Consider the following 10,533-nt stretch of genomic DNA (forward strand, 5'->3'; position numbering starts at 1 on the left):
GGGTCCACCACCACTCTGGCATTGAGTGTTCCTGGGGTCTCAATACAGTTGCACCTGCCCTTGGCCCCAGCTTTCTGCTCCAGTGTGGACTCCTCTGTGGCCTACACGTGGGTCTCTGCTCCACCGTTGAACCTCCATGGGCTGCAGGGATCTCCTTTGCCTTCTCCTACTCCATGCAGTTGAACTGGGTGTCTGAGGTTCTGTCCTCCCCTCCTCCTCCTTCCTCCTGAAGCTCTCTCTTTGTTTAGGCTGATGGTCATCTTTTGTTCAAGTCAATGGCCTCTCCTCCAGGTTCTCTCTACCTTCTTCTTTTCAGGACAGTCCTTCCCCTCACAAATATGGATTCACAGAGGTGTTTTTCTATTGCTAATTGGCTCAGCCTGGGCTGGGGGGGTACACCTTGGATCCAGGGTAGCCTTAAAACTTATCACAAGGTGGCCCCTCGCCCCAGTACCAAAAACGCTGCTCCCTCCCCCAAACCCAATGCAGCCATAGTTTTGGTTAAGACTTCCCATTTATTGTCTATCTTACGGTAGTATGCAGAAGTTCGACAGAGAATCTGACTACTCTCATCAGACTTCCTAGGACTGAGGTTAGGCCAGTGAGTTAGTGGCATTCAACCACAAGAAAGGATACGTGACAGTAGTCTCCAAGCCAAGTGAAACAGAAATAGGACACTGGGCATTGTCCACCTCCTCAAAATGCTCCAGGCATGCTTGTGGAAAAAAGTTGGACATGAGCCAGAAATGTGCGCTTGCAGCCCAACCAAAAGGCCAACCATATCCTGGGCTACATCAAAAGAAGCGTGGCCAGCAGGTTGAGGGACAGGATTCTACCCCTCTACTCTGTTCTGATGGGACCCCACCTGCAGTGCTGCATCCAGCTCTGGAGTCTTTCCAGCACAGGAAAGACATGGACCTGTTGGAGCAGGTCCAGAGGAAGGACATAAAAATTATGAGAGGGATGGAACAGCTCTGCTGTGAAGAAAGGCTGAGTTGGAGTTGTTCAGTCTGGAGAAGTCTCTGGGGAGACCTTATTGTGGCCTTTCAATACTTACAGGGGGTTTATAAGAAAGGTGAGGACAAACTTTTTATCAGGGTTTGTAGCCATAGGACAAGGGGTGATGGTTTTAAACTAAAAAAGAAGAGATTTAGACTAGATATAAGGAAGAAATGTTTTCCAATGAGGGTGGTGAAACACTGGAAGAGGTTGCCCAGAGAGGTGGTAGAAGCCACATTCAAGGTCAGGCTGGACAGAGCTCTGAGCAACCTGATCTAGTGAAAGATGTCCCTGCACAATGCAGGGATGTTAGACTAGATGACCTTGAAAGGTCCCTTCCAACCCAAACCATTTGATGATGCTATGATTCTAAGTTCTCCCTGGAAGCCCTTCCTAGGCTTGCCCAGGAGAAGCGACTGAGCAAGTAAATTGGCAATTCACGTGGTAGAGCTCTCAGGACAGAGAAGCTATTTCTTAGTAATAATCTCCATCATAAAAGACCCCAAATCCTTGAATTCCACTCACATCTACTGCTGCCAGAGATTGCAAACAGATCAATAACTCTTCACAGTCTGAAACACATGAGACAGAGAGGGATTTAACATTGCTGCCACGGGTCAAGGGATAAAGTCACTGGTCATTCATGCACAAGCATTCATCAGGTTATAACCAGGAAAATGGAGGTATCTAGATTGTAGATATTGTGGTTCTTAAACCATGTAATATGTTTGTTTTGGTTTCTTTTGTTTTTTTTTCCTCCTAGCTTACCCACTTATGTGCTACGTGTGCCAAGAACAGGAGTCCAACAAGAACTGTTTGACCATTTCCATGTGCACAAAGGAAGACAAATACTGCGTGACTGTTCGTAACAACAGTGGAACAGGTACGTTTCTGAACAATACCTTGTTTGTGCCATAGAAGAGCAGTTCCAGGAATGGACTTTCATCCCAACCATGGCCATGTGTGGAAACAATAGCCTTTTGATCACCATTAGGAAACACCATGTTGCTCTCTATTGTGGTCACTGCAGTGTCAGTTCATACTTGATATTGTGATGAGGAGTTGGGGAAATGCTAAAGATACACATATAGAACTCCCTGTGACACGCACAGTCCTTCAGGTCTGTCCTTGGGGTTCTTCACCTTCAGATACCTCCATGTGCTCTCAGACCAAATCTCAGGTCATACAAAACATTCCCCCTGGTTTTATGCTGTAGGAAAACTGTCATGGTGGGTAGTGACCCAGGCTGGGCATCGCTTCAGGCAGCTTGAACTGAAAGCCACCCATACATGCTAATTCCACTTTAGGGACAGATGAAACATGGAACCTAGAGAAGACCAGTATCATGTTGCAGCAGTGTGGACATGGCCAGACTGTTGCTAGTCCTTAGCACAGGACATATTTGCCTTAGGGACTAGTCCCTGGCCTTCTTTTATTCACCAATGCAGATGTAGCCAGGGAAATCTTTTAACAATGATTCTTACATTCTACTTTTTCTTTTTCTTTTCGAGCTAGTCCCATTTGCCTTGGGGACTAGTCCCTGGCCTTCTTTTATTCACCAATGCAGATGTAGCCAGGGAAATCTTTTAACAATGATTCTTACATTCTACTTTTTCTTTTTCTTTTCTTATTTTTTTCCTTCTCTTTTGCATTAGAGCCCAACAAGCCTAAATATGTCATCTCCAAGATGTGTTCTCCAACGTGTCCAAAAACAAGTCAGCAACAAACCCAAACCTATGAGAGGGTTTCTTGCTGTGAGAAACCATTATGCAATGTGAATGGAGTCACTGGAAAGCAAAGCAACTATGGAGTGATGTCCCTGGGTGTCCTAGCCAGTGTCACTTACATCTTTGCATGGAGGTCTGAGATAGGTTAGGAAATCCCCATGATGGCATTGTTGGCTGAAATAAAAGTGTGTTGCTCTGGAATAATTACTGCTTTCAGAGAGTCATGCTTTGCAGCTCAGCCTCCCCTGGGATTTTGGAGAGAGTCTACATAAGTTTGGTGCTAAACTCCCATTGATTTCCTAAGCCTACTTGAATCCTACTTGTCCCCAGACTTTCAAGACACCTAAGAAAACACATAAAAGACAGCCCTTTTGACATGTTTGGGCTTCAAATCCTTTCAGCTCTGAAGAGATCCTCGAAGACACATTTTTGTCTCTTTGAGTTTCAAAGCACTGCGAGGAAGAACAACCCACCCTGCCTGAAACACAGGTAGTAGCTCAATAGTTATGGTCAGCACAGAGAGGGTGTTCAGTATCTTCTGTTCACAGTAAGTTGGTTATCACACATCAGTCAAGCAGTTCATAAACAGGCAAGTAAAGGTTAAACTTATTTCTGAGAGTATTTTGGACATTTCTTCAGCCTCAGTGGGAAACAATTTCTGGCTCTTTGTTTTCATAGAGGTATCACATTTTGAAATGAGCATCCTTTATGGCCCAGCTCCCATGTGTTGGCTGAGCTTGGGGAAAAAAAAAAGCAGAGAGGAGCAAATGTGGCTGAGACAGGAAAGGCAGCAGCTGAGTACCAGTGAGGAGATGGGAAGGAGGAGTGAAGGAGATGGGTAGCGTGGTGAGCACTGTGCTGGGAATTGTCCATGTACTGCCTCCTCATGGATCTGATCCAAATGGAAAAGAAGATGTCCCCATACCTATTTCCCTCTTTCTTTTGCAGGGTCAAACCAACCTGACAGCTGTTCCCAACTCCAGTCATTTAGAGATTGTGAGATGGTTTCTACAAAACTATGTTCCTGGCATAGAAATGATTGATTGTGCTGGGTTTTGTTTGGTTTTGCACTCCAGGGTCTCTGCTCTCTCCTCTCCCTGCAAAAGCTGCAGCTGAGGGGAGACAGAAAAGCTCTGTAGGAGGCCTGGGAGTATCTACAGAGAACAAGGAGGGCAGGCAGCCAGAAACTAACACAAACAGCCCTGAGCTTCTTGCTCATAGCCCCTGCTGAAAGCTCACTTTTCTGGAAAACAAAACAAAAAAGGAAGAGTTGGCAGCATCATTAGCTCAGCTGTGTTCTGGGGAAACCAGAGCTCATCCAAACAATTCAAGAGTTTTTTGGGGTTTTTTTGGATGAGATGTTGTATTTGATGGCTAAATGAGATCTTCAGTTTGTCTGAAGCATTGCCTTGGAAGTCTGCTGTGTTTTGGTTGCACATGTGGAAGGATGCACATTTTTTGAGATGTTTCACACTGCCTGGATTACAAAGCAATTGGTTTCTCAAGAGGATGATCAGCCATAGATGCCTCATCAACTTCATCATTTGTACCATGAACTCTGAAGCCCAGTGCCTGGGTTTAAATGTTTTGTTTGATGTACAGGAGAGGAACAAAGCAAATTAAGGAGATGACATCACAATGCTGGGCAGGAACAAGAAGATGCTGACACCTATTGATCTGAGCGTATGGGTGAGCTATGCTTGAGGATGACAGATGTCAAGAGGGCTAAATGTGAATTTGCCAGCAGAACATGCTGTTAATTTTCTCTCACCAAAGACAACCACAAAAGGGAAGGAAAACTTTGATGAAAAAGGGGAATAGAAAGTCTTTCTAAATCAAAAGGGAGAAAGAGATGTCCAGGTGCTAAGGGCAGGGGCTGGCAGCCCTGGTAGGGGCTGTGGTGGTCATGTTGCATCCTGATGCCATGAGCTTGTACTCTATGAATATCCCACACAGAGGGAAGACACTTCTTCCCTGCAATATCTCGAGTGCTTTCAAAAAACTTCAGGAAAGTTGGGATCCAAGCCAAAGCCATTACTGTCTTTACTGGCAGGCAAGTTGGCACAGGAAAGGGGAAGTAGAAGAAGCAATTTATATCTCAACGAATTTCACTGCACGTGAGAAGGCAAAGATCTGGTGGGTGAGACCAGCTGGTGAGGAGGGAATAAGTCAAGGCTTGAGACAAGTCCACCGAGGCTGGTGGCATGCAGGCGACCAGGATGGGCAGAGTGAAGGAAGGAGAGCAAACCTCATCCACTCAGGACTCTCTTTTGTGGACTTCAACTTCTGCACTGGGATCCTCAGCAACTGGATAACTTTTAAATAAAGCTGCTTGGTTCTGCTTACAGGGACTTTGTCCTGCTGGCAGTTTTCTGCACACATCGTGATCCCTTGCAGGCCCTTCTTGCCTTCCTAGCTCTTCCCTTCCTCTTCACCACACCAGTTTAAGTGCTGCCTGCTGATAGCACCCAAACAGATGTTCCCTCTAACAAGATAAAATGGATAGAAGGGTTCCTAGGTCTTCTTGTTGACAAATTTAAAGGAACTCTTTCTTTTCCTGAAATTTCTGGATGCCAGAGCACTTGACCACATGAGGATTATGCTGACTAATCCTTTGCAGGTGAAGTGCCTTAAGGTTTTCACTGTGTTTAAAAGGATTATCTGGTTTCATTGCCTGTCATACCACCACCCACCTGGTTCCTGGACTGAAAGCCCACAGCTGTGAATGAGGAGGTGAAGGTCTCTGAAAAGTGAGTATGGGGGTAGGATTTATGAATGGACTTCATCAGAGCTGATGCTCTCAATGGGAAATAAATTCTTTCAAATAAAGAAGGAGGATGGACACTGAAAAGCTGTCCTTCTTGGTTGGGTGTGAGAAATCAGGTACATGTTGGTCTGGCTAATGACAAGGTCACAGCTCCCTTTCCACACTGGTACTTGCCTTCCCTGAGATGGAGGAAGGTGCAGGTAGAGGATTAGGGCTCCTGTGGCCCAGGACTTTAGGCACAAACAGCCAAGTCTCCTCTTCTTCCACGGGAAGAATCAGTCATATTTGCCTTTTCAAATGAAGCTGCAGGCTGACGTTTGGTTGGTGGTGCTCTCCAGGCTTAGCTGTGCTTGGTGGGAGAAGACATCCAGGTGATGCTTGGAGGTGCCATTTCAGTGTAGAAATTGTTTTGCAATCTCACAACAGTTTTGAGTTGCACAGCCAGAGCCAGGAGATGTGGTTTTGCTTCCAGCCTGAATTACATACAGAGTAAAAGGGAAGACAGGTGTGGAGACACTAACCACATCTAACACAAGAGTAACAGGGATATTTTTGCTGCTGCAGATATTCATGAGATTAACATGGATTAGTCAACGAACACATCAAGAGCAAGAACATTAAAATTAATCAGGGCACATGTCTAAGCAAACAAAAGGTGGTGTTTTCAATATGAATATGCACATCAACAAGGGATATCAGCCAAACTAAGAGGTGTCTAGGCACAGAGGCATTGGGAAAATAAATCTTCAGCATTCATCACAGCTACTAAACCCAGCCTGTTTCACCTGCTCCTGTTTCTTCACAAGAGGGAACTCTGGGTATTTCAGAAGACTGGATACCACCAAACTCAGCTTCTGTCATTATAAAGGGGATGGGGGGAATTTTGGGGACATATAAAACAGTCAACCCAGACCCCAGTTTTGGAAAAAAACCCTCTGAAATAAACAGTTTGCACAGGTGTAGGGGCTATCAAGGAGATGGAGATGAACAGCAAGAGCTTTCATGTGACAGATGGGTGTTATCCTCACCTGTGACAAGATGGAAAAATCTATAATTAGGGTAAAAGTGGTACCTGTCACATAGCTTAGTCTTATTAAAGCTTTTGTCACCTTATCACATGACAGTCTCATAAGTAAACTAAGAAAACACAGTCTGTCTAAAATCATCAGCAAATAGCTGTCAACAGTTTGCTGTCAAACTGGAACGATCTATTAAACAGGGTCCTCTGTGGCTTGCCTTGGCCCTGGTATGACGCAATATTTTAATTACTGGTTTGAATAATTCATTAGAAAATAAGTTCATTGAGCTTGCAGGTGACAAACTGGGAGAATCTGCAAATAGGAGAATTCTGTGTGACTCTGATAAATCTAAGCGACAGTCTGAGAAATAGGGTGCAATTTAGGAATGACAAGCACAAAGCTCTACAGTTAGTGTGGACCCGTCATCTGCACAAGTAGAGGATGAGGAAATCCCTCTTACAGTAAACTGGCAGAAAAAGAAGTTGTGGTGGGTTATAAAAGATCACAAGTTTAACATGTGTCCAACTTAGGGAAAAAATAATGAAAAAGAAGGCAGCCTTGTGGGAACTCCACAGTCCATTGAAAAGTCTTACACGTTGCACTGGGAAGTGTAAATGGAATATGGTGGGATGAGATCCTTCCAGTTTCTTCTCCAAAAGAAAGGCCTGGGTTGTTCCATTCTCCCTACTTTTTGCTTTAGGTTTCACATGGCAGCAAAGGAGCATTTAGATAGTATCAAAACCATTTCCTAGCATCTAATAGATAGTGAAGAGTTGGAGTCTGTTGCTGGGAGAAATGCCTCCAGCATCAGCAGCTTGATCATCATCATTAAGATGCATCAAAGCATGATAGAAAAATACTGTCCTCAGCATCTTGTTGGTGTCTCATTGGGGTTGGAGAATGAACTCAATTGCCTCTCCTGATCTTCTCCATCTCCTTTCTGTCATTCCCATGGACCTGTTGTGGGTGCTAGTCCCCCTCACTAGAAGAGAATTGTGGTGTTCAGATTTGACTTTGCTTTATATTGGAATCATAGAATAGTTTGGGTTAGAAGAGACCTTAAAGATCATCTAGTTCCAACCCCTCTGCCATGGGCAGGATACCTGCTGCTAGATCAGGTTGCTCAAAGCCAAATACAGAGCAATGTCTAGCAGCAAAGGTGACCCAAAGATGCTCTTCCACAGACATCATGTAGGAATTTTACTTCAAAGGAAGTTCAACTCCCAGAACACCTTCATGGTTTCCAGGATCTCAGTCAACAGTAAAAGCAATAGTTTTGCTGAGTCAGTGAGTGGAGAGACACCTCTGCATAATATGAATGACAGATGGTTTTCTCCTCTTTCAAATGATTTCTCACCTAGGCAAACCCCTCAGCACCTCACAAAGCACTGTCATCATTCATGGGGGTGACAAGGGTTCAATCTTCCTTGGTCCAGGAGGGCCAGGAAACAGGTGCTGGCTCTGTGCCCAATGTTCACAATAGCTTATCTGGGACCAGCCTTTAGCTCCAGGGCCTGCTACAGCATTAGATGTTAATCAGCAATTAGATAACGTGCAGACACTGCTCCTGGGAACAAGAAACTCCCTTCTGCAGTCTACAGGAAATTAGTGTAATAAAACTCACTGCGAGATCTTCTGGGAGAAGAAAGCAATTTTATCACACAAAATCTCTAAGCAAGTTCATTTTGCCCTCTCACAATCTTCCTTACAGATTTCATTTGATCACTGTCTCACAAGCACCAACATGTGTGTGCCCAGATGATCTGGCCAGTGTCACTTCTATGCCACAGGTAGCCAAGAGATGACAGCTATGCAGTTCTCAGCATGCTTCTGAGGTTCTTGGCAGAGCACGACAAACTGATTTTGGACTTGCCCTTTTACAGCCTTTAGGGAGACGATGCTGTTTTGGCTCCAGTTCCTTTTTATTTTCCCTCTCTTCAGTGAAATTCCTGAATCTCCCAGTTCTTTTGTTTTCTTTATCTGGGTGTTTTATGGCTCTTACCCTGTTTTTTCATCCTCTGGAGACTCTTATCTAAGGTCATTTTGTTCCTCCTCTTCATTTGAATGAAGTCAGACACAAGGTGCTCTAGAGCAGTCAACACATGCCTTTCCTTTTAACCCTTTGCTCTGCTCTTTCTTCTAGGTGCTTTCACACCTTTCCACTCATCTGTCTTTCACGCCAAACTTAACATTTCTACTACAAATCTCCACAAGCCCCAACACGTGTCCTACAGCTTCAGTCTGTGCAGCCTCCCTGGAGCCTGGCAAATTCCTTTATTTAGAGAGGCACATTTTTGGTGGAAAGGATGGAGAACGGCCCAAAATGCCTTTTCCCTCCCTAAAACAACCAGTCGATGAGGTCACTGATGTTGGAAAGGAGATGATTCCAGGCACAGGAACCTCTGCCAGTCACTGCTGAATCTCATTAATGGTTCAAAAGAGGCCAGGACTGGAAACAAACCTAAAACATGGGTCCAAAGTTCATCCAGAAGATGAAGATAGGATGGGAGACAGGTATAGGTCAAGGGCCATCCAGTACACAGGGTTGGAGAAAAGGTTACAGTGGCCATCTAAGACATGAGGCCAGAAACAGAGCTGGAGACAAACTACTTACATCACAGGTCCAAGGTCCACCTAGGAGATGGCTGGAGATAGACATACTTACAGCATAGTCCTGGCAAAGACAAAAGGCTCAGGCTTGGGCTTAAATGTGCCCTCGGGGCATGACAAGTGAGCTCATTTGTAGGGGCATCAGTTTTTAATGCTAAAGCACTCTAGAACAAGCTTTCTTCAGAGGTTGCTTGGTCACTCCAGACATGGACGTATCTTCCAGCACCCTTCAAACAGCCTGGAGAGATCACAGCAGCAATCAGAGTTTAACTTTTTGCCTGAGTAATGACCTCTGCTTAAAGTTTCACAATTATTTTCCTGTCAAAAGCCCAGAATAAACAAGCAAGACAGAGGGTGAGTCATGCAGGCTCTGGAAGGAGGAGGTGTGAGAATACGGATTTCTTTGATATCTACTGAGCATGTACCAGCTAGTGAACCACCTTCACCTTAAAGGCTCTGGGAGACAAGGAATATGGAAAAATTGACGTCAGCCAGAAATGAAAGTTCATAAATCTGAACAGCCTGACGGTGACTACAGGTTGTGGTTTAAGTGGGTAGATGAAGATCCTATTCCAGTAGTCAGCAGGGTAAAGATGTAACTGGTTATGCACCCACATTTTCAGGGATCTCAGTGCTTAACTGAGAGCTATGTCAGGTCTGTCCTCATGGTCTGCAGCAGAGAATGGCCTGTCAAGGTGATGGAGGACATTGAGCTCTGTTTGGCACTGAAGACAGCAAGGAAGCTCAAAGAAGGAGAATCATAGAATCACGTAATGGTTTGGGTTGGAAAGGACCTTTAAAGATCACCTAGTCCAACCTCCCTGCAGTCAGTAGGGACATCTTCAACTAGATCAAGTTGCTCAGACCCCGTCCAACCTGACCTTGAATGTTTCCATGGATGAGGCTTCTACCACCTCTTTGTCCCATCAAGTAACTGTGTCTTAGTTTGCCCATGCAAAAACCTGTGTTTGGAGCATCCTTGGATGATCCAAGAATGTTCCTGCAGGTCTTCTGGGCAACACTTATCCAGAGCAACCAAAACTGGCTTCAGGAGGGGAAACATCCAGTGGTAGGATGATGGAGAAGGGCTGGCATATGAAGTCAGCCCTCTCATACAGCCAGGTGGAGTAGGACTGTGTGAGCAGGAGTCCTAGAGATAGTCCATCATGGCTCCAGCACTCTTTACAGTGTGGGAGGCCATGCCAGCACCTGGGGCAGTGAGGGCCTTTATACCATGATTATGTTGCAGCAGATTTCTCTGGGCAAAGACACTTGTCTGTCTGAGAGGAAACACACTTTGCAGCAGGGATGGAGATCCTGGGCTCCTGCTCTTTTAGGCTAGAGAATGGATTATGTCCTCCAGTCCTCTGCTCTACCAAAGTACTGATACTTCATAGAATCATAGAATCAT

General features: G+C 45.0%; 1 protein-coding gene across 1 annotated transcript in view; it reads left to right on the forward strand.

Annotated features, from left to right (window-relative positions):
- The window catches only part of LOC104531929 (lymphocyte antigen 6E-like), a gene marked incomplete at its 3' end in the record, with an annotated part of 6,481 nt that extends 3,611 nt beyond the window's left edge, over nucleotides 1–2,870 (forward strand). The window contains exons 2-3 of the mRNA XM_010177010.1: nucleotides 1,763–1,882; nucleotides 2,655–2,870. Of these exons, the coding sequence (XP_010175312.1) occupies nucleotides 1,763–1,882; nucleotides 2,655–2,870 (336 nt within the window). The remainder of the gene's footprint in view (nucleotides 1–1,762; nucleotides 1,883–2,654) is intronic.
- Between the last annotated feature and the right edge of the window lie 7,663 nt (nucleotides 2,871–10,533).

This window comes from Antrostomus carolinensis, unplaced genomic scaffold, assembly GCF_000700745.2.
Source record: "Antrostomus carolinensis isolate BGI_N321 unplaced genomic scaffold, ASM70074v2 scaffold2100, whole genome shotgun sequence".
Taxonomy (NCBI): Eukaryota; Metazoa; Chordata; class Aves; order Caprimulgiformes; family Caprimulgidae; genus Antrostomus; species Antrostomus carolinensis.